Source organism: Falco biarmicus, chromosome 1 (assembly GCF_023638135.1).
Source record: "Falco biarmicus isolate bFalBia1 chromosome 1, bFalBia1.pri, whole genome shotgun sequence".
Classification (NCBI taxonomy): domain Eukaryota; kingdom Metazoa; phylum Chordata; class Aves; order Falconiformes; family Falconidae; genus Falco; species Falco biarmicus.
In genome coordinates this window covers 18,653,659-18,678,226 of record NC_079288.1, presented here as the reverse complement: position 1 = coordinate 18,678,226, position 24,568 = coordinate 18,653,659, and the positions used below count along the sequence as shown (strand labels likewise).

Here is a 24,568-nt window from a genome sequence, read left to right as displayed (position 1 = left end):
AAAAAAAACCTGCAACAACAAAACCCACAACATATTTTAGATCTAGAAAACCAATTATTTTACCAAGCAGTATGGCTTAAACTTCTGCCTCTATTATTAGACATTTTACCTAAATATTGGTAAGATCATTTGTAGGCAATTTGCTACCTTGTTAAAAAACAAAGAAAGAAGAATAGGGAGTGCTGTATTACAAAAGTATTTCATGGCCTAGAACATTTACCCTATAATACCATTTAGGGGGCAGATAACACACTACATACTTAATGGTGCCATTAAGTTTCATTCCTATGCAAAGTAATGAAACCTATCCATCTCAGAGGAAATTGTTACTGCTCCTCTCCATAAGTAGAGATCCCATGTCAACCAAACCAGGAGCATTTAAAAAATGATGAGACAAAAGGGATTAACTTACCTTTTTGGCTTTAAATAGCATCTGTGCAAGACTGCTTACAGTTGATTTTAATATTTGAACTCAGCTGTGTTTTCAGGGAAGTTGCTAATAAGCCTTCAGTTAAGTATACCAAAGGCTTTGGTGGTTTTATTTAAAAAGTTTAAAGACTCATATATATGTCAAGCATTGGAACAGGCTGCCCAAAGAAGTGGCTGAGTCACCATCTTGAGATGTGTTTAAAACACGTGTATGTGTGGTGCTTGGGGACATGGTTTAGTGGGGGGTTTGGCAGTGCTGGATTAAAGGTTGGACTCAATGACCTTAAAAGAATTTTTCAACCTAAATGATTGTATGATTCTAAGATGAAATCATGGCAATGCTGACTTCAGCAGTAGTGGGATTTGACCATCTGATTGTATTAAAATTTCTTTTTTCAAGGCAGTGCCTACTCTGTGATATTAATTTACTTTTTCAGACATGCAAATACATTCAAGGTGAGAGTTTAAATATGCTGGTTTGCTACAGCCTTCTCAGTAAGGGGAAAATTACCTGAGTTATGGAGCCTCTCAAAGAAGGAATGGTCTCAACAGAAACTTTATTGGTTGGAGTTCCTCGCGTTATACTTCCCTCCTGTATCGTTGTGGTACCTGATTTGAAATAGTAAGACATCCTGATAAATAACAGCATAAAGAAAAGCTGCTCTATTTGAAGTCATTAAAGACTCTAGTGAGAACTGTTAGTTTACACCACAATAGAGGGAAATTTCAGTGTAACAGCATGCATTTGAGGCAGTTAGACAACTTCCTCTTTTAACATAGCCTTCTACCGGCTAAAAGTCTTCTACAGCATTAATCCATGGTATTTAGTTTCTTTTCTTTTGATGTATTTGGATATTTCATGTATTGCTCTGCTTATGCTCTACTGAGCGACTTAATTTTGAAGTTGGCATGCCTTGAAACAAATGTTTTTAAATGAGACATGCAGACAGGAGGAGCGAGTTACAACTACACATGCCTCGGAAAATAGGGAGCAGATTAATCATGTAATACTTAAAAATAACAGTTCAGCAGTTTGAGCTCTAGAAGTTAATTCTCTCAGTTTTCTCAGGCTCCGACAAAGTTTCTTAATCCGTATGACTTTCTTTACCTCGAACCACACTTTCATGTTGTGCCCTGACCAGGAGTCCCTCAGGTTGGGAATTCTGGCTTCTGGGAGAAAATTCTTCTTGTTTGATATAGGGCAGGGAAGCTATTCAGAAGAAGAAAAAGGAAAAGTTTGGGTGGTTTTGGTGCTTTTTTTTTTTTTTTTTTTTAACTTTCTTTAATTTTAGATCATTAGTCTATATAAAACACATAAGCTTTTATTTTCTTACCAGATTTGGCTGACTCCTGCTGCCTTGGCAGCCCAAGAGATATAGAACCCACCGATGGCTTTGCAGTTTCTTGGGTGTAGGAAGCTTGACTATGGGATGTTAAGTAAGTGCCAGGTGTCCCCTGAAACAACAAATATATTATATGTTACCTCTTGTTTCTGGAATGAAGATTCACATCTATGTTTAAAGAAGAATGCTAATGCTAATGATCCCGTCTCAAAATGCTACAGCACACCGCTGCAAAGTATCAAAGCACAGAGCACCAGGAGGGTAGTGTCTATTCGTTTGGGGACACAGTTCACCCAAACTGGACACCCTCAACCACACTCCTAAATGTGAAGAACTGCAACATGTTCTGTTTTCTAAGGCACCTGTAATTCCTGGACATTTAGAGGTGGCACGTATAGGTCTTAAGTAATAATGCTCTGAACACATAACCAAGTACGAGATGTTGAAGGTTGCAAAAGGGCAAAGAAATCAATGCAAGCACAGGTTTTCCAATAATAATTCTCTTACTTGTGAGATTGAGCCTCCCATGATGAAGGAAGGTTTTTCTGATGGCACACTTGTTTTGGAGGATGGAATGAGTGGTGGTGGTGGTCTGGTGGGTCTAGTTGTTGGAAGGCGGACTCCTTCAGGTATGTTGGTTATTACTTGGTGAGGTGCTGGCTGGAGAACTGGGGGAAAATTGTACGTGAAACATTAGTCTGTTTCAGCTCTACTAATTGTTAGAGGGACAAGAACAGAAATAGCACAGTCATCTGACAATTTCTGATGGGAATTGCCTCACAATACCCAAAAGCTACCTAAGCTGTATTTACACTCTAAAATTCACTATGTCCAAGTGTATGTTACACATGGGAACTGAATGGAGAATATCCAACCTTGCATCAAAGTTCAAAAAGGAATGGCAAAAGCTGCACTGTAGAATTGCAAACTCTGAAAAATAAGCTTTTAAAAATAGCAGCCTAGGGTATGTTCAAGTTTTTTTGTTGTCTTCCTGTTTTTAAAGAAAGTTCTTATTCTTTAAATGGAACACAACTGAGTCAAGTATGATCTAAGCTTCCCTGATTTTGTCTTTTCTTAGCATGACATTATACTCTGAAGGGAAAAGCAATAATCTAAGTTTCAGAATTAAGAATTGTCAGTTATTTCAATGCTTTATAAAACATTCAGACTATAATATTAAAAATTACAGTCAGAAACTAATGCCAAGGATAGCAGCAGCTTTCTTCTTTGCTCAACTCCCCCCTTCATAAGAAAGGCCACCCATGAATATGAGGTATTTGTATTAAGCTGAAAAACTCTTGACGACTTCGGCCCTATGCTGTTCTAATACTTTTCAGATCATCCTATTTGCTTAATAAAATACACGTTATGCAGCTGATGTAGCAATAAAAGAACAAAACCACAACCTCGCCAGAGCTAGAAAAATCCTGAGCACCTATTTACATGCACAGCCTACTTCCTTCTTCTGCTAATTCACGAAGTGTTTATTGAGTAATTTGGTACTACATCAAGTCACAGAAGTCCAGCTTCCAAATAAAGACTACATTATCACTATGTATGTAACAAAACATTTACCTGGCGGGACACTATAGCGAGCTGCATTCATATCAGGCTGGGGAGAGGCTTTATTGACTTCTCTTGGAGATAGCCTGTATGGTGATGCTGACCTTGTTGCTGTATTTTGCACTTGTGCTTCCTGTTCTATTGCTCGCTTGACCTCAGCATAAGGCATATAGGCCACCGGTTTTCCTGTGAAGGTTAAATTTATCAGAAAGAACCGAACCCTGGATTAGAAATTGAAGGCAAAAGGTCCAGTTTACAACACAGTTTTAACAAAGGGCCTGACTCCTATGTCAGATATACTCATCAGGTACAAACTTTTCAATTTAATAGTAGTATTAAAGTAGAGCTTAATGTGTTCTTATGTCTATACTTCTATATCCAAAGCTTTGGAAAACTGTCATACTTTCTCTATGTGAAAACCAGTACTTGGATCCTTTAGGTCCTTTAAGTGAAAGCTCTGCTATTGAAAAAACTTTCATTTAAGGAAGATTCCTTTCCAAGTCCTGTGCATCAGCCAGGTTCACATCAAGTTTAGCCAGACCTACAAGCCAATCCCACCAGACAAAAAGCCTCCCTTCCTTGTTTGCTTGCCCAGAGAAGTCACAAATCAAATTTCAAATACCAATATTGCCCATCAATGATGTTTAAGGGAAAATACATTTTTACCAAATTTAAGAAATTAAAAATCTAGTAGCAGAACTTCAGAAATTCCTTTCTTTTCTTGGCAATGGACAATTTAAGTACTCTGTATTACGAACCTGAACAAGTCTACTGCAGCTGTAAATTTTTAACTTTAACCTTTGACATAGTCAAAGAAATATGGCACTAATTATCCCACAATAGCTTTAGTATTTTATTTCATGATAGAGTACTGTGTAGGTTGTCACAAGCCAATTCAACAACAGGCCCTTTAGTTTGACAGGATGCCCCACAACACAGGCAGCGTACCAGTGTATGCAATGCAACGGTTTTAAGCAGCCTGTGGGCTCTCCGCTGCATGCAGCAGTTGGGGGACAAGCTTCATGTGCACAGTGTATCTTAGGAAGTGGCTGCTGAAATGATCTGATGACATTTCAGCCCCTTCTAGTTTTCAGATTAAGACGTCCAGGCTTGCAGAACCCATTTACATTAACCACACCAACTCTCCCTTTCTGTCTGGCTCCGACAAGCACCTTGATTTTTGCTGGCAGACACTTCACCCCAGAACTTTCCCACACTTCATAATACCGTACTGCCAATGCCAAGAGTTATTCAGTTAAATGGTACTTTTAAGCAACCCCAGACTTGCCACCTAAAGAAGCAAACTTCCAAAACCCACAATCTTACCCTGCCCTCCACAAATCTACAAGCTCCCTTCTCGCTATTTTAACAGGTAAAAAAATGGTTCTGCTTCTTCCATTTTATTTCGCTAAAAGTAATTAAGGTGAAGCATTTTCATAACATAATTTAAAATTGTTATGCATGTTAAATACATGGATTTTTGAGTTTCAAAGAACATGATAGTTTATGTTGCTAACACTGCAGAGACAAGAGAAACAGCACACAAGAATATAATATCTAAAAAATGCAAATTATGCAACTGTGATGATATCTCTTAATACTAACATTCAGCACATTAATCTTACTCTGTTTATTCCCTTGTTACAACATACAGTTTGTTGAGCTATGTTTTCTTTGCTAGAAAAGGAAGAGGTAAAAGTTACACACTTAGTACAGAACTGGGCCTCCCACAGAATATGCTTTTCTTGCACAAAACCGAAAAGATATCTTTTGCTAGGCTGTTTGTAATTTGCAAGATGTTGATAGAATTAAAATAATTTCAGTTCAAAGAATGAAAATATAGCCAACATATACAGACAGAAAGCATAATATGAATGCCTAGTGAAAGCTAATAAATGCATCCTTTGGCTTTTAAACAGTAAGTTGGATGATGGAACATACACCGTCCATCCAAATCACTTTCCTGCTACCAGCAACAGTAACAGCTATGTCCTTATTTAGTCACCCTGACAGGTTCTCTAGGCAGTTTTTATCTTGTTCTATATTGAAGGTCACACTAGAGCCACATTCAGTTCAGTTCAAACCCTGCCTCTAAGTATCCTCTCTATATACAAAAGCAACCAACCATCCTATTCCCATGGGAAAGAACTTTTCACACAGCCCTTCTGTGGACAGACAGGCTACGGTAGCAGAGTTTTACCAGACTTTTGTGCCCCACTCCAGGGCTCAATGTCCATGTACGTGCTCCAGTGCAGTAAAACATTCCTTTTAATTGCACCCACAGTTCTTTAGTAATTGTCTCCCATCTTCACCTTAAGCTCCTGAAAGGGGCCAGAACAGGCAGTTATCTGGGTCCTCCACCTGCACACCTTGCCTTTCTGAATCTCTCTCTGTTGGAACAACTCATTTTTTAATTTAACCCAAATGGAGCCAGTTTTTCCACCTTATCTAGAGGGGCTACAGGTAGTTCTCCAGCACTGTACCTGAAGCAGGATTTCTGTAGTAGCCAGGTTCCTTCAATCAAGTGCCTTCACCAGAAAGCTATAGGTAATTATTGGTACACTAAACTTTCATTCTTAAATGAGGCAGCAGAGTAACACATGGACATAAAATGTAGCTATTTCCACAACAGGTGTGAAAACACCTACCTTCCCACTCAACATTAGGGCTCTTGGAAGTGCCACAAGGGCTTACAGCACTTCGATACTCCATATCCAGCTGCTCTTGCCTCTGGCGTTGCTCTTCCAGCAGCGCTGACTCATGCATTGCTTTAATGTGCCGTTGATACAGCGCGTAACCACTCACTGGTGTTCCAACAGGAACAGTACAGGGACTGCAAGAAACCTACAAGGACAGAGAGGTATTAACAGTACATACATTAATACAGGTACTTACCAAACTAACTATCGTGCTCAATGCCTCCACTGCAGCAGCTGTAGTCTATATATGAGTGTTTCAAATGGTCCACACCTGTTTTGAAGCTATTACTTGTGTATTTATTTGTACTTAACTTACTTTCCCCCTCAAAAGCAGGCTAACAAAGCAAATCATGTACTACTACATTTGTTTCACAACCTTTTGCTGCTTTAGTATTGCGATTAGTTTTAGGGACAACATATACTCCTACAAATATCACTTAAATACCCCATACCATAGGTGGTATGACAGCAGCTCGGTGGTGAAGCTGTTGCAGATCCATCTGCCCTTGCTTTATCGTGGATGATACCAGTATTGACCCAGCGGGATTTAACAGTGAGGGCTTTGACTCCCTGCTGAAGATACTGGAAAAAGAGATAGAAAGAAGGGGAAAATATCACCAAACAGACCAAGATTAAACATCTTAAAAATTTTACAGGCAAAAGTATGCCTTTTAACTTCAAAAACCCAACACATTTAACACACTGGACAAACAGCTGGAAAATCAGAACCATGTTATGTTTTGTCCCACAGCACAACTGGTAGAGTAGCCAACAGATGCTGTATTTTTATAAGAAAACAGAAATACCAAAAGAAGTGTTCAGAATCTCCCCTACCAGAAATTTATGTATGCACTTTCTATATGCACAGTACTATAACAATGCAACCGTCTTTATAGAAAATGCTTGGGGGGGGGGGGGGGGGGGGGGAATAGATGGGAAGACCTGGATATATTTAGTCCACAGGAAAGAAATAATTAGTAATATACAATAGACTACTCTCACACGGAGGGCTAATATATTTGTGAAGTGGAAAGATGATGTCTGAAGAGGCAAGAGAGTGCAGAAACACTATCAACTGCACTCTTCCAAAGATCACATGCAGTACGATGACACTGGATACTTTTGACATTTAACATCTATCCTTGGTACTGTGTGTATATTAAGACCACTGAGAGGGAGGGGGCATTGGCTCTGATGCTGTACTGTGGTTACATAGAAATTGCACTAACAGAACACTAAAAAGACTTTGAATATTATCAGTGGTGTCAGCCATCCCCCAAAAGATAAACGGTTCCAAAGACATGCAGCATTGTCCGTTTAAAGCCCTGTATACTCATGTAGGTTATCCGCAGTGTTTACGGCTAAGTTCCCAGAACTAGGAAGTTTGCATGAACACACTGTACACTTCGGAGAAAGAGGTCATCCATTTCTCAGGACACTTGCCCGTTCATTTATGGACACTGACTGGTAAGAGAAATACTTCCACTACTCTATTATCAATAGCCTTCAAGAGATTCAGTTCTACTGGTTGATTCAATGACAGTAGTTGGGTACAGGACTCCAGAGGCTATACAAGCAAATAAACATGAAATGTTAAAAGGTAACTAAAATATCAACATTTTATGCCCTTAGATTTTTATTTTTTAAAAAACAAATTTTATCTCCTACTAGAAGATATATTCAAGCTATTTTCCCTGTCAAACTCAAGGAGTTTTGGATGCATTCTACTAAACTGAGCTATGAGAGCAAGAATCAATTAGAACAACTCCACCTCCAAATTTCTGTGCCTATATCCAAACAGTTTTTCACTAAAAGGAATTAAAACCCCACATTACCCAATCACAATATAAAAAGTATTCCAAACCTACTTCCGAACATGTAGATTTGTTCTTAAGTGTAAAAGTAACATATCAACAAAACCAAACCAAAGCAAAGAACTTCAGTACAGACCCAGTTACACGGTTGAGTTTCTTGGGTAGATGGGGGCATTTACAAAATTCCCCCCATTAAAAATCAGTGACCAACTAAAAAAATTTAAGTAAATAGCTGTGCATCAGAAAATCCTGCAGCAGCAAGAACTTCCCCTCCCCACCAGAAGTACCACAGAGCTACTTATCACAGAAAACCATGCCAGGAGCATCTTGAATCTTTTTTCTTGCTTTAGCCAATTTTCATTGTTTCAGTAAGCAGCTGTCCTTTCCAGGTAACTGTTTAACAGAATTCCCATGCTCTGAACAGAGCCCAAATGGCTCAGCTTCCCCTATTCTCTAGCTTTCTGGGTAGTTGTGCTAGTTTGCTACCTACCTAGTCAGTATATCACCACAGAATTTTGCCTTATCTTGCGTTAGAAGACTCTTCTTTTGGCTTTTCATCAAAATTTTACATCAGCATTTCCCTCTGTTGCACTTCCAGAAAAGAATCTTTAAAAATTCTTTCCCTATTACAAACTCGTAACAAAAATGGTGCTATCAATGATAGGTTTTGGATCGCTGTTAAGTAAAACCACTTTTTAAACAACTTCTGAAAAGATGGCAATATTTCAACACTAAATTAAACTCACCCTTGTCTGTCAGGTTCTCCATCAACTTCCTCATCAGCACTACAGGTGGCACTCGAATCATTATCTGAATGGGATTCCTGTCTCGCTGTATTAACTGGTTGTGACAGACTGTAGTCCATTTCTTCTGGTTCGGACTTTTCCTTGGGTTTCTCCATCTCTCTCTCTTTGGTATCACTCTCTATTTTCACTTGAATATTCTCTGGTAGCCTCATTTCAGTCTCTACAGGTTCTACTTTGGTATGTACTGGAAGAGTAATCACAGGCTTAGCTTCAACTGGATGGCTTCTGTTGTCAACTTCCATAGGCTCTTCTGCCTCATTATTTATTTCTTCCTTAACCTGTGGCTCAGGGGTCTGACTTTCAGCTGTTGATACGCTTTGGGCTGTTAAGGAGGGAGATGTGCTGGTTGCAGGTTTAATGGTAGATTCTTGTTCTGCTGTCGCTTCAGTGGTTACTTTTGAAGCAGCGCTCTCAGACTGAGTTTCTTCACTTGGTTTAGCAGGTTCTGCTGGAGTTGGAGATGGAGCACTTTCTGTATCAGAACTGTTTTCAGCACCTGGGGAAAAAAAAAGTTTTGGCATAAAGGTTCAACATTAATAAAATCCAACCAGGCTTTGATGAACCGCTTCTTTAGAATAATCAAAGATGTGTCTGCTGTCCCAAAACGCAAGTCAACCACCCTCAAGAAATGACTCCCAAGGGGAGAGTAACCAAAAATCAGCAGATACAGGTTAAGGAGGGAGACTGCAATTACAGAAGTAAGGCTACTTAGCTAGCTCTGATCTTACAGCGCGTCAGCCAAGTAAACTCTTGTGCATGTGTCAGAGTTGGTACTTCCATATATGATGCCGCTTTATCACAAGACTAGAGTCAACACCCAGAGCAGCTAAAGGTGCAGCTTTAATTATTTAAATTAACTGGTTTTAGAGGCATCACTGGCAGAAGTGGCAAACCACTAATTTTACATGAAAATCAGTCACATTTTATACACATGCTGACTTCCAATTCTTGTTGTAAGTTAACAGTTGTAGTTTACCTCCTTTATGAATTATGGTTTTCTTGAAAATGTCATCTTTGCTCTGTGAAAGGTATAAATGGCATCAACAATTGGATTCCAATTATAGGTTTTTGTAGTAAAGATCCTTCCTCCTCTTTTTAGTCTAGTTCATGAACTCCATTATATTATAAATAGCTTATAGATAAATAAAAACATTATGAAAAACTATGGCAACACCTAGAACATAGATGTTATATTCAAATCTTATCTTCTGATAAGAGTCTTCATTCTTTACAATCACATAAACATTTTAACCATGTTTGTTAAATAAAAGGATGCAATAAGGATCCATCACTTTTAACCTACCCATCTGTATAACAAGTAATTTTGACTTATTATAGAAATGGACAATTTGCTGAATTATACACACACACACTCTGCAGCTTAAAAAAATACCAACAAGTAAAAACCAAAATCCCCAACACTTAGCCATGTTCTCTCATTCATCATTTATGAATTCTGTTGCTTATAACTCCAAAAAAGGCTGGCCAAGACTGGCTGATGCTGTGTGCCCAGAATTATTAGCAGTTGCAATCAACAAATAAAAACAAACAACCCCCCCCCAAAAAAACCCAAACCAAACCACAAAAACCCACCAATTAACTTTGCCTGCCTGAAGCTTTACTGACACTATCCACTAGCAAAGGTTACACAGCTTTGATTCAACTTGTTTCAACAGGTACAAATTTTTTTTATCAGGTACTGTTTACCCTCTAGATGATAGCATACTCAAAGCTTCTCAAAATATTAAGCAGTAACATCTTAAGGCTGCTCAATGCCAAAAAAGCTTTTTCCTCTCCAGCGAGTTCCAACTGCTAAAATCCAACTGAAACATAGGATTTGAGCCCTACATTATGTAGTGGAACACAACTTTCTGAGCATTTAATTGGCACAAAACATAGATCCCTTTCTGTAACCTTCCTTCCCAGAAAAGTTACCTTCACTGTCTTCTGGATTCTCTTCTTCGTTAGATGCTTCAATGTCTTCATCCTCCTGAGCCGACACAGTCGAAGCTACACTCTCACACTGTGATACATCTCGCTCCTCACGGGGCCTTCGTGAAGACTGATAAAGACACGGCATTTACATTGTACTGAAAATTGGCAAGTATTATTTCCTTTTACATGCATTCTCATTTATTAATCTGAGGTTGAAATGAAAGACAGAGAATCTCTATTTAGTACAGATTCACTCACAAGGGGGTACACTTTTTCAGCTTCAGGCCAGCTTTTGCTGCTCCTGATCAAAAATAAGTTTGGGAACAAACCACCCTCTCAAGGTATGTTTAGGGGACAACAGAGCCACCGTAGCAAACAGAGATACTGATGCTCTTCACTTCAGTGACAGAAGACTAGCTTAACACCATAGTTTAGAGGACTCAAACACTCAGGATTCTACTTTAGATGCCCCAAAACTTTCAGTTCCTGGTCTTCTACCAATTCTCTTGCTTCATTTTGTAAGGTTAGTGTTTATTGTGTTTCAAGGTAACTATTCTACAGCAATAACCTGAACTTCTACAGCTGCTGGTGTGCTGATGAGGAATGTGGTTTTCAGAGCACTAAAGCATTCTTCAGGCTTGAGTGTTCTGGTAGAAAATTTTCTATTGCATTTTAAAGCAAGAAGCAATTAGTATCACCAGTCAGTGAGCATCAGCTGCCTTTTCTAGGAGATTTATGACACACCACAAAAACAAGTAGAAAAGGAAACAAGTGGTGATTGCAAAGCACTCTTAGTGAAGCATTATGTATTACTTTAGAAAGATGCCAAGTTTTCTGCTACAAAATATTAAATGCCCACTGCACTTACCTTCTGTTTGTGCTGTTGGAGGAGGCTGTCCAGATTGTGTCTCCTTTTATAGTTGAAGTAGAAGTTCTTACACTGAGCTTCACTTTTTGTCCCAACCATTTTTGCAATTGCTGCCCAGTTTCGTCCATGTTCCACTAGGCCTGTTCAAACATACAAAAACCAATATTTGCTACATTAAATAATTCAGCTATCGAAACCCAAATAAATGGAACAACAATGCCTATGCAAAGGTAAGGTGCAGAAGTACTGCTGCCCTTAAGCTATGACCGCGTACTTGGTAACTACTTACGGGGCAAAAAAAAGCTGTGTCAACTTGAATGTCTGCTTATGAAGCCTTCAAACTTAACCCTTTGCCGTTGCTAATACACAATACCTCTTCTAAAATATTGATTTTATGCATAAAATTTACAGATAAAAGTATCTGCCAAATGAACAGACAAGTTATAAACTACATTAGCTTCTTTATGTAAAGCATGTCTTATACAAAAGGAATTTTTTAATTTTTATAAGTTACTTTAGTAGCCCATATGAAAAAAGCCAATGTAAGTCTTAAAAAACTGATCCTGTCGTTAGATGTTTGCTTTTTTTAAAAAAAAAAACCAAACAACCAACAGCAAGCTTCAGATTATCCATTCAGCACAGTGTTGCAAAAAAATCACAGCACTTTTATTTACAAAATGATAATAATTTACTGAATACAAGTATTCAGAAGTAAGTCCAAAGCTTTACAAGGTTTACCTTTCTTAGCAACTTCCATTTCTTCTTCTGTCCAGCGGGATGTCTCCACAGGCTCTGCAGAAGCTGCAAGAGAAACAAAGACACTAGTCAGAAAAAAAGAGCAGGCTTCACTATTATGGCACCAATCATGCATCCCATAGTTAACTAATCTATTTACATTAGTGCTTGTTCACGTCACTTGGAAAAGCTGCTCTTGTCAGTGGGGAGTAGTCAATCTCCATTAACCAAGTTAGGGATATAGTAGAAACCACCACAATCTCAGCAAACTGCCTACAAAACTATGATTAATTATCTGTCAAGGAAGACTTGTAAGTAACTTGGGCATATATATCATTAAAATTTTATTTAAACTGTCAATAATTACCATCAACTACTAAAAGCGGCAATCCAACATGCTATAAGCTACTTCCATCTTACTTCACTGACTGCTGTGGAAAGAACTAAAATGGTTATTTATTGGTTAGTGGGTATGAAGAAATCTACTGTTGTATTCACCGAGTCTCCTACTGGACAAACAGAAAAATAAAAAGTAAAAACAAGCAGGAAACTAAGTATGATCAAATGCAAAACACTTCTCATTCACATCTCTGCATTTGATATAATTCTGTTTAAATTTCTGAATGGCATTAAGCTTCAACAGCCTCCATTTCCTTTTCGTAATATTGGCCATTATGCACAGCATACAACACGGACCCTTCAACAGCTGCCATTAAGAAATAATAAAAGTAAGACATTATAAATTATCTGATCCACTGAAAAACTATTTTAGATTTTCCAGAAAAGCCTGAAAAAATGGTTTGGAAAAAGACACCCCAAATAACAGAAACAAAAGCAAAACCCATTACTGTCTTAGTCTAGCTGCTGACAAAAACCCACCATATCAACTGAGCAAGAATGTCTATCACAGTCTCTGATGTTTACAGTTAAACAAGAACTAATTTGCCCACTTACTCTGTTCTTTAGGATATGGAGAATATCTGAGCAAAAAAAAAAAGAGTTGTTACAAGCTCTAGAATAGCAGCTGCCTGTAACTAGCTAGGAGCAACAAACTTTTGCCACAGCAAAGCACTGCAAGAAAAAAAAAATAACCACCAAAAAAAACCCCCACACCCTGCCGTGCCATCCTGGATAATTATTTACTAGGCACAAGGTACTCTGCTAGTATTTCTGCACCACCACAAATCATGTCAGCCTTTTTAGAAATGCAGTGAGAGACAGCATAGTCTTTTTTAACCATACATACCAAGAAAGTAACATTTTATTTTAAGTAAGTCTCTTGCCATCTAATGCAGAAACAACAAAAACAACTTGCTAGGATCCATTTCAGATTATGAAACTCCCTAAAGTACTCAAATATCAGGCCTACTTATTCAACAATATCCTGTGAGCTACAGCCTGTAAGTCTATCTGTGTCAAAGGCATTTGGACCTCTACAGATCCATCATTAACCCTGCAAAGAGAGAAAATGGAATTATCACAGAAAGGCTGAACTGCCTTTTTTTTTTCCCTCCACATGGTTCTAACAGAGTCATATGATTACACAGATACTATTCATGCATTTACACTCGTGAAGTTTAACAGTACCACACAGTCACAAAATTAAGTAGGCCTAAGAATAAAGATGTAATACTAAATAGGAAAAAAAAAAAAAAAAAGAAAAAAAAGTGCACTGCATGCACAGAAAACAGCCTTATGTCAGTGAAGAGCTTGACAACCAGATGGGTTCCCGAGCGTCCTATAAACGCTACTCACAAGGTTCTGGTGGGGGTGGAATAGGCGGTGGTGGTTCTTCAGTGGCTGCAGCTGCAGCAGCATTTGCTTGTGCAGCTTCATTTGTCATTGATCTGGTGATTCTGCCCTTACGACGACCTTGACTATTGGCTGTTTTTCGGCCCCTAGGAGTGGCCTGCTCCCTTTCCTCTGTTTCCTCTGGTGCAACTTCGGTTTTGTCCTTTTCTTTGGTATTCTCTCTGGGAGTAGTTAAAATATAATTCAGTCACATTCAGATAGCCATTATGGGCAGATATTCCTGATATCAATGTCAAAAAAACCCCAAAACCCAACAAACTATAAAACAAAACTCCACAAACCCAAAAGACTCCTTTAGTGAAACTGAATTCACTTACTGTAAAATTGAGAGTTGCTAGAGAATAACAAAGATACATGATATTATCAAACAAAATACAAATGCTGTGATAGAACATGAAAAAAGCCCAAACCAAAAAGACAGAAAAATTATTGTGAGCATAAAAATAATCCCACGGCTTTTTTCACCTGTCTGGTTAGTTCAACAAAACAGAGGAATCCGTATGTCCAAAAAAATTGTTTAATGCACAAAATCTAACCTAAATACGAACAGTTTTCAGCCCAGACTTCACTGTCAGGCTAATGCAAATCCTGTTCTGATCTGTGCAAAAAACCTGCAATCTAGGGTGAATAAATGCATTTTCAGTACATATACTTACTTAGATTCCTCCTTCTCATCCTTTTCCTCTTCATCTTTCTTTTCCTCCTCTTTTTTCTCTGCTTTTTCTGCTTTTTCTTCTTCTACTTTTTCTTCTACCTTTTCTTCTTGAGAAGGACGAGCAATTTGTTGCTGAAATGAAATGGGATTTACATATCACAACTTCATCACACAAGGGTGCAGCAACTTGTACTCAAAGCACTGCAAACACTGACCCTGCCTTACCTCCTGCTTGGTGGTATTTTAAGTTACAGTTACTGCACACCGGTCAACATAACAGCAAAATGCCTCTGCCAGAAACTGTAACACCTATCTGCACCCTGAAACATAACAAATGTGAAGGACCAGACAACGGCTCCCAGCCTTCAGAAGTCCCCTTTGCCACAGAACGTGCAGTTTCTATATATTAGCTGTATATCCTTAGTATTTCTCAGTTTATTTTCTTTTACATTTCTTCCAGTCAGATGCCCCACTCAGATATGGTATTTTGTCTTATAAATTCCGCTGAGGTACAGGCTTCTTTTGTAGCGTGAGCACAGGGCTGATAATGTACACCTACGTGTGTCAACAAATACACGTGCTATCGTACGCTTCACTAAAATGAAAAGCGATGTTTTAGAAGTGCTTGGAGAGGGCTGGCCAACATTTTGTGTAGTAATGGTGTTGCTCCTCTCAAATTTTATTTTTAACGATGTCCATTTTAAAACAGTGAAACATGATAGCTTACAACTTGGAAGCAGATCTTGTAGCATGAAAATTATGACCAACTCTAAGTCACCTTCTCAAAACTGTCGTAACAAATATAATTGTTCAAAAGATTGGGTCAAGAATTTTAGACTTATCTTTCCAGCGCATTTACAGAAGGAAAACTACAGCCTAGAATTTTTATGGGTTGTTTGGTTTTTTTCCAACTATAGTCTTTTGTAGTCTTTATTGTGATAATTTGCAAGCACATTAAGCACTGACAAAGCAATGACTATTACAAGTTATTATCCTAAGGAAACAGTACAAAACACTACGCATTACCCGTTAAGGGACTCTCACTCCTTATCTTTCAAAGCAATCCAGATACCATTGCACTGGTAGTTATCTCATATTAGAAAGCACATAAATTTTACTTAAACTTTCCAGAAGACACAATCTGCTTCAAACAGGAATTAATGGAAGAAATTTCTATTACTTAATGTGATCACATAAAATTACCAGCATGGTCCCTTACAGATGCTAAAAAAACCCCAAACAAAACCAAACATGTAAATTTAGAAAAATTTGTAGCATTGTTTTTGCTATTCGTTATGACATGCACACAAAAACCCCCTAGCCTTGACATTCCTCAACTTCGCTGCTAGAAGTGATCTAACCTTATACAAGGCAAATATCCTGTGCCATTGTAAGAAAGCATTAGAAAAATGACACTGCTCATACAGGGGGGCAGGGGGTAAAGTATTAGGAAAGATCTATCAAATGTCGCTACAGAAATAATTTCCTTAAGTTTTAGTGCTGTTATCCTCCCTAAATATAGTCAGGAGCCTAAATATTGCTTTTTGCCACCTACAATTATATATCTGCACATGCCCAAAATACCTTACTTTCCAACACTGCCGCCCTTCTATGTTCATAGCTCACCAGCAAATTCCTTCCTCTCCAGGCTAAAATATCAAGCAGTAGTTGGCTGCCACTAAATAATCCACGCAACCCACTCCCCAAAATCCCAGAAGCCTTACATGAAGCAACCGGCAAATGAATGAACTCTCTGGATGGGCCTCAAAAGCCAGCAACCCACATCAATCACCTAGAGCATTATCCATATTGCCCGTTCATGCTGAACAGTATCTGTAACAAGGTGATTTTCCCAAGTGCCATGAAAAAATCCAAGCCTTCTGTACGAGGCACCACAACAAGAATGAGAAAAGAAAGCCTGAGGCTGCAAGTGAGGTTATAGCAGGCGGGACTCCAGTTAAAGCTGAGGGGAGAGGGAAGAGGAAGAAAGAGCTCTCTTCCTCCTTGTGGAAAATATGGAAGTTTATTTAAAATGCGTGATTACAGTTTAAATTCTGTCTTAAATCTGTTTTCATAAGAAACTACGGAATGTAAGAGAGGGTGTGGAGTCAGACATGGCCACACAGAGGGAACCAGTCACAGGAGTTTACGCTGAAGGGGCTTGAACGTGTTAAGCAAACCACCTCCATCAGTCGTCACTCGAGTCACCCCTTCAGAAGAACTGCAACACCCAGAGGCTCCCCGCTCAAATTTGGTGTGTGCAGAACCGGCCTGTTCCTTGCTGGGCATTAGATGCTGCAAGCCAACTTCAAAAAGCAAAATACATGTAATATTCATATAAAGAACCTTTCAAACCAATACCCAAAGTACACTTGGCAATTCATGGAAAGCCAAGGACAGAGAACTACAAGATTGCTCTTTTAGGGCTTCATTAACTCGGATTTTACAGTCCACTGAAAATTTCCTCAAAATAGGCTTTTTTTTTTTTTCCCCACAGAGGAGCCAACCTTCCTGTAAGTGTAGCAGCAGGTGTCACTGTTTCACTAACAAAACTGGGGCTCGAAATTATCACAAGAAGGACTTGTTTTTGACATTTTAATAATGTGAACTGGAGCAGAAATGCCAAACACTAACCACTATCATCTTGCTGCAAATTATTAGCACTTAAGATGCTGGCATTGATTATGCAAAACCTTCCTTCAAGCGAGATGTCAGAGACATGCTAAGATAAATTATTTCCATCGTGCTAAACAGACTGGCCTCAAAATCAGGGCGTTAAAAACTGCATTTTCAGAAGGAAAAAATAAAAATTAAAAAAATAGATCCGTATTTTACATATAATTATTTACAAAACAGTCACTGAAAATCCTCTGTTCCTTTTGCCTTGCTAACTTAACATCACACTACGTAAATAACAGGGTTCTCTATTCCACAGTGAATTTATTTAACATGCATAAGCAATAGGTCAAGTGTAGGTTAAACACAAACCTTAAAACAGTTGAAGCCTCCGTCAGCGACGTACCTGCACATTCATCTGTTGATTAAAACTTTTACTATCCAGACAAGGGGGACGGGCTTTAACTCGGGGTACAACTCAAAAGGACAAAACCCACACCGGCACCGACATCACACAGCTCTTTAACAGAGGCTGCCTGACCCAGCAACGTGTTTATTCCAGGAAACTGTGTCATTCTGCCACCTAAGCTGCCTAGAGCAGAGTTGCCCATCTCACATACAACCTTCTAATCTCACCGGTGTCACCAGAGGTAATCCCCACCAAGCTCGGCTTGATTGGCCGTCACAGACATACAGCAAATTTCTGTCTAGTCAGATCACCGGACTGTACCACCTGCTGCAAAGGCACACGGCTCCATCCACAGACACGTGGATGTGCTGACCGGGCAGCCAGACCACAGCAACACCCCTCTTGCTGACTACCGCTTTGCTACCAAATTTCAATGGAAAACTTTACTTGGAAAGAACCTCTTTGCGGTGAGATTTTTAAGGAATTCTCTGTAATCAATGCAAAAGCATCATAGAGCCATGCCTTCTTCCAATACTATGGTAAAAACTTGCTCTTCATTTGAAAAGTCACATTTCTTTTAAGTCACACTTGCTTACTTGCCTCTATCAGCATTCTGGAATGGTTTAAGTAGCATTTTTACAAAAAGTCCTTTCTAGACCTATTAGAGGACAACAATGTATCAGAATTTAATAAGCCTTATCTCCTAACTTGACATGCCTTAATCTAGCATTCAGCTTTGCTAAAGTAAAAGCCCCCACGCTGAAACTTGAGTCAAATTGTACTCACTACATTCTCTGAAGGATCTCAACATCATCACCATGATTAATATCTTCTCCACTGCAATATTCCAATTGCTTGCCTTCTAATTTACAAAAATATATGAACTATTATTAAGAGTTTAAGCTGAAGCACCTGTTATTGGCATAAGCACATCTCTGAGCACATCATAAATCTCACACGACTTGTGTTTGCCAGTCAGCAAGGAAGTTTCAGGTTTCTGCTCAGAGATATGAAAAATATCAGCTTCACACAAAGCTGGGGCATGGGAGGGAGAAGGGAGATGAGCTGCATTCTGCAACCGTAAGATAAAAGTTCTGGCAAGCAAGGCAGTTCAACGCTCTCAGGTTTTTTTACTAGCTGTTCTACATGTTGCTAATTAATCATTACTAAAATTAAGAAATATAAAAATTATTTTTGGTATCATGTATTTCCTTACTACAGCATTACTGAAGACGTAAACTACAACACTTCTGAATTTAAACTTCCAGAAGTGGTTAAAATTTCCCATTTAGAATGTTTATAGAGTATTTCCTCGAGTTTGCAAGTACATCTCAACCTTCTTCAGATCTATAAAGTCTGACACTTATCTGCATCCTTAACAAAGCACACATTAAGCAGTTGCCCAAAGTTCAGTGACCTGCTACAGTACTTAACGTGGATCAACAACTAGCAATTAAGACATACAACTCTGCTAAAATTCAAAAGAGCAAGTAATTTGAGTTGAACAAACAACGACAGCAGCTTCAGTGTTCCAACTCACATATTTAGTTATTCACACATATCAGTATTCACAGGAGCAGTTCCTACGACAGGCAGAGCACCTTGGGTTTCCTTTTATAGTGAACTAAGTTTACAAATCTATGCCCTTGGGTACAGAGCTGTAATAAAAATATTTCTATTTATATATGCATTATCCAAGGAAAACAAACAATTTACGGATTGAGAAATCCATCCAAATTTTGAACTCCACCGGTTCCAATATTCTAAACTTTAACAATAGACATTTAAATACACAGTTATGATCTGCATATCTCAAAACTTAGTTATATTGCATTACAGCTTGAGCCAGTTCTGCCTCCTCACCCCTCATAACAGCTGCAGAAGAACAGCATATGGCAAAGATAGCACTCAACGTGTATGCTTACTGTGATCACACCAAGCTCATTTTATAACAGAATATGAAAGTAAGCCACTTAAAACAGCAGCATTATCTGTGTTTAGCGTCCACAGCGATTGTCTCCATTTTGGACAATCTCATTTATTTCTATCTTCTTTGTATTCCATGCATCCATACTTTAATGGCAATCAAACACCATCACTGGGCACATGACAATGTATTTTTCCTATTAAAAAGCATTATTAGGCTTAGAAAGCCTAACAGAAGCTCTGGCAAAATACAGGTTATTTCCAGTATTTTCTCCCATCACAGTAGTTCACTATTAGTCACAGTAGAAGCTCTAACTAAATCTTGTGCATAATGACAATGACCTTATCCCAAGCGATCCATAATTTGTGCAGTACAGACAAGTCTTCTGTGGTAGGACCTCTTCTCTTAGAGGACCAGACCATAATTTATACAACAGCAGCATAGAAGCACACAATATGATGATCTAGTGAACAGGACCAACTTACAAACTGAAACAGTTTGCAGCAATTTTATATTAAAAATACATTTACTGGGACTCTCAGAAAACTTACATTATTTTAAAAGGGGATTCAAATATCCTGAAGTGTGATATTTATATAATTTGCTGTTTTGCAGTTCAGTACAGATTTGTACTGAATACCTCAAAGTCTCCACAATTTTCTCTTTAGCATTGCTGCTGAAATATGACTAAATCCGATAACCCACAACTCTTCAGATTTTAAGGTCTGCGTATTTGAAAGGACTCTCCTGCCTCCATCAAGCTTCAGTTCTAACAGAGCGCTGGGTATTTCTTCAGCACATCGTATCTATACTGGTTTCCAGCTGTTAAATTCATTTTAAGGATGCAAACTCAAGATACCTGGCAGGCTTTGTTGTTATATCTAGTACTATGTCCATATACTTTTATTTCATATATGACCTTCTTTCCTAACCTGTCACTGACACATCTTTCATCCTATTTGCAGTATTTCCTAAGTACTTGATAGATGCAAGGGGAAATCAGAATGGGAAGAGTAGGGAACGTGTTCAGTGAACACACAGCACTCCTCTTACTTTCTTAAAAATAAAAAATCCAAAAATTTCTTAATGTTATTTTTTTGTTTGTTTTCCAATATCCACATTAAACCTGGTACACCAGCAAATATATTTATATGCTTTTTTTGTCCATAATACACTGTTTTTTCCCCTCCAAAGGCTTCCAAAACTTCCAAAGAAATACCTCCTGAATCAGCAGAAGTTTTATTTGCATGCATTAAATTGGTCTCTTTCTTCTTACTATGAAGTTCCAGTTTGACTTTGAGCCTGACCACCAAATAAAGATCACTATTAATTTCTGCTTTTTGACAAACACTAACATTATGAAGTGATTATATATATTTTCCACTGCAAGTCACATGCTAAATCTAGTTTCTGTTGACTCCAACATAGGATTTAATGATGGATTCAACTTCAATGTCTTATGGCAGGACCTCAAATAAAATGAATTGTCACATCAAAAAAGAAGTCAAATGTGCGAAGGAAGATAATACTCCACAGAATTAAAAACAAACTGAAAGAACACCCTTTGAGGTCAGGTTTATTTAAATTTAAAATGGTTCAAAATGCAGTAAAGGAAAAAAATATTTTTCCTTTTCCCACTTCCTCATGCATATAACATACTTGCTATACTGGATAGTAAGACAGTTGTAAATATGAAACAATAAAATAGCAATATCCAAGTGATGAATGCATTTAAGATACCTGGTTTCTTCCTCTGCGTTTACCATAATTCCTTCTCACAAGGGCTTTATAATTTTCATTTTTCTTGGTCAAATAATAATATAATACACAGTCAGGAACATTCTAAAGTGAAAAAGCAAAAAAAATATTTAGGTTTTACTCCTATTAAAAAATATGGGTTTAGTATTTAATTTCTCTCAACACTTAAACTATTCAGCCCCTAGACTAAAATAAAACTCTATTAGATTTGTTTGCTCAGCAGGGAAGTGAATTCACACACAAATATAACAATGTAACTAAGCGTAAAATTATAGTGTTTAACACAAGCCTCATGTATTTATAATATCCCTCTGCTACTTCAGTCTGTGTAATTTAATCTATACTAGACAATTTGCAAGTTTGAAGGCTTGTTTATCGTAACAGCTGTATGTATTCAAGATTCTGTTGTCTTAACAAATCCTAATTCTGTTACTTCTTACATCAGTTCTGCACAATCATTTCTAGAGACTACAATTAGTTCTAGAGACTAATTCAGCCAGCAGTAGAATCCCACTGACTTGAGAGGTGGTGGCAAGATTTCTACAATAGAACAGTGGCTCAGCAGAGCCAATTATGTCCTTATCTAAACAGTGAGATAGTTAAGCTTACCTGCTTCAAAAAGAAAATAAGATCAAAACTAAATGAAGTGCCATTTTCTTTTATTTTTGTCGATAGCAATTTCACTATTTCACTAACTTTTGTTAGATGTCTGCATGCACTGATTGCGTTACTGATCAAGTCCTGTCAAAGCAGTAATTGGGGGTTTTTTTGGACTTAAAATTTTTCCAGGAAGAGAAAATGATGCTGGGATAAATGACTTACATTTGGAAAGTCAGGGATCCCACCCTAGGCTCTACTTATATTAAAAAAGGTCTTACCTTTCGTTCCAGGTAGGAAGCAATTAGACCAAAGTTCTTGGGATGTTGGACAAACCTTTTATAAATCAGAAATTATTTAAGTTTAACAACATAATTCATGATCATATAAGCAAAGCAGTCTTCCAAACAATCTGTTCCATCAGCAAGCCTTTGATTTACACAACTGAAATCAAAGAAGCCCAGTTTTCAAATTGTGCAAATTTAGAACTAAGCACTTAAAATTAGCTATTAGCTGACATAATGAGATCATATACCTACTCTTCCCATTTTAATGTTATCACAGAACTATATCACTTTTGAGAGAAGTTCTTATCTAAGGACTAAATGCATGTGAGCCCACTCAGACAAAAAAATAAGTGGAGAAGCCTAAAACTTTTGCCACGGTTCCTTCATTCCACTAAGAACATTATCAAATATTACTGCACAAAAGCTTCAGCATTCTTGATTTAACTGACATTTACTGTGGGGTTAGGTATTTAACTGCCATTTGCAATGTAATAAAAATAAAAGATAAGAAAGCCCATTACTTTTCCTTAAAAATCTCTTTCTCATGGTCGGTCCAGACATTCATGAACTGTCTGTCTTTATAAACTTTCATGGGATCCTCCATCAGACCATTCATATTAATAAACTTGACTCGTCTTTGTTCTGCATCAAACATCATGGGAGGAATGACAGAGAGCTGACGCATTTGTTTTTCATTATTCTACAGACAAAAAATAAAAGGAAAAGGAAAGAATTCAAAAAGTTGATACTAATGTTTACAGTTCTTGAATTATACAACTCTTTAAAGCTCCACCACAGTATACATTCACAGTTTGAAATTTCTTTTTGTCCGCTTCTAAACTCTTCTAGAAGTTGTCACTATCCCAACAAACATTTACACAGTCAGCTTAAGGAAACAGTGTCACAAATGAAAAACTAAAACGGCACAGGGTTTTAGAAAGGAAGAGTTTTCACATGTTTGTTAGAGCTGTAAAAAACTATGTTGTAGCAAGCCTGCAAGGAACACCGACACATGAGAAAAATCTAGGACCGATGCAATTAGGAAGCATAACACTTAAAAGTATTTGTAAGACCTGTTTCAAGCCAAATTTCATGCATATTCTCTCAAACCAGTCCCAAAATGTTTCTCTTATCAAAAAAAACCAAACCCTTTGAAAGAGACCTTTCACTGCCAATAAAAATATATTGAGTCACTTGCTGTGCTTCTATAGCAAAGTAAAGACAACAGCCTCACCTCCTGCTCAGAAAGTCCATCAATGATTTCAGAAATCTCATGTTCACTTCTAGCAATAGTTGCTGAAAGTCCAGCCCCTCTTTGACCAACTCTAAAATTAGGGGAAACAGAAGTAGTAAGGATAAAATGGAAAACAGCTGTATTTTCAGACTTTGTACACAACAATGACAACCTTCAAAATTCCTCAAAAGAACTGTTACCAGTCTCACAGATCAGTTAGGGCTGTTTTTTTCTTAAGCAGTCTCAGAGTACAGACTCTGTTCGCACACTGCAATTTCAAACAACTGCTCAGTTTCACAGGTGAATTTGCAAAGCTCAGCAAGAAGGGCACGCTCGAGTCAACAGCAAAAAAGGATTGTTACCACTGATTCCATTGCAAGTAGTTGCCTTAGATACATTAATACGCTTCTGTGGAGCATGAAAAATGTTCAGTGGCACAAAACCCATCACCTTAATTACTACAACTGATACACCGTGGCTTTTTTTTTAAAAAAAAAAAAGATAAAAGGAATACTAAATTTTTCTTTCATCATTTTGGCCAAGTTACTAATACAGCACTAAGACTCGTTACAACAAGGGAAAATTTTCAACTTTTGAATTCATGGGGAGAGCTGTAGTTTGGAAGAATTTTTCAGCTTGCGATTATTACACTTAAGAATGTCATAATAATACATTACAGCATGTGGATCAAAAAGCATTTCAGAGAGAAAAATCACTGATAATTAGACAGACAAAATATCCTCATTTGTTCAAAGATTTTACCAAACTAATCAATTTGCACAAAATCTGTCAAAAAAAACTCCTTAGTATTTATGCAGCAATAGTGTTACAAGCAGAGCTATAGACAAATACGCCATTACATTAGAGAACATGAATATAATGTAAAGAGATGGCCCCCTTCCCAAGTAGTTTGCAATTACAAAGATTGAATACATTCTTAAAGTAAAAGCTTCTCATAGACAAGAGTGCTGTTTCCATTCTAACAGTTTTTCTTTCTTTATTCCACAAAGCCAGATCTTGCAGCCTCCAAGACGTACTGCAAACTATCTGCTTTTCCTATGTTTTATGAAGTAAGGTGACT

General features: G+C 37.8%; 1 protein-coding gene across 4 annotated transcripts in view; it reads right to left on the bottom strand.

Annotated features, from left to right (window-relative positions):
• The window catches only part of NCOR1 (nuclear receptor corepressor 1), a 73,775-nt gene that overhangs the window by 18,721 nt on the left and 30,486 nt on the right, over positions 1-24,568 (bottom strand). For 3 of the 4 annotated variants that reach the window (XM_056331086.1, XM_056331078.1, XM_056331096.1), the window contains 17 exons: positions 23,488-23,578; positions 22,775-22,953; positions 22,248-22,302; positions 21,352-21,453; positions 14,661-14,791; positions 13,948-14,165; positions 12,196-12,258; positions 11,458-11,597; positions 10,590-10,716; positions 8,595-9,150; positions 6,487-6,616; positions 5,984-6,179; positions 3,348-3,521; positions 2,280-2,440; positions 1,764-1,884; positions 1,538-1,639; positions 941-1,038 (listed from right to left, as the gene is read on the bottom strand). In XM_056331086.1, coding sequence (XP_056187061.1) covers positions 941-1,038; positions 1,538-1,639; positions 1,764-1,884; positions 2,280-2,440; positions 3,348-3,521; positions 5,984-6,179; positions 6,487-6,616; positions 8,595-9,150; positions 10,590-10,716; positions 11,458-11,597; positions 12,196-12,258; positions 13,948-14,165; positions 14,661-14,791; positions 21,352-21,453; positions 22,248-22,302; positions 22,775-22,953; positions 23,488-23,578 — 2,644 coding nt within the window. Of the gene's footprint in view, positions 1-940; positions 1,039-1,537; positions 1,640-1,763; positions 1,885-2,279; positions 2,441-3,347; positions 3,522-5,983; positions 6,180-6,486; positions 6,617-8,594; positions 9,151-10,589; positions 10,717-11,457; positions 11,598-12,195; positions 12,259-13,947; positions 14,166-14,660; positions 14,792-17,647; positions 17,777-21,351; positions 21,454-22,247; positions 22,303-22,774; positions 22,954-23,487; positions 23,579-24,568 lie in introns of those variants that run through there. The other variant, XM_056331103.1, reaches the window with a different exon arrangement.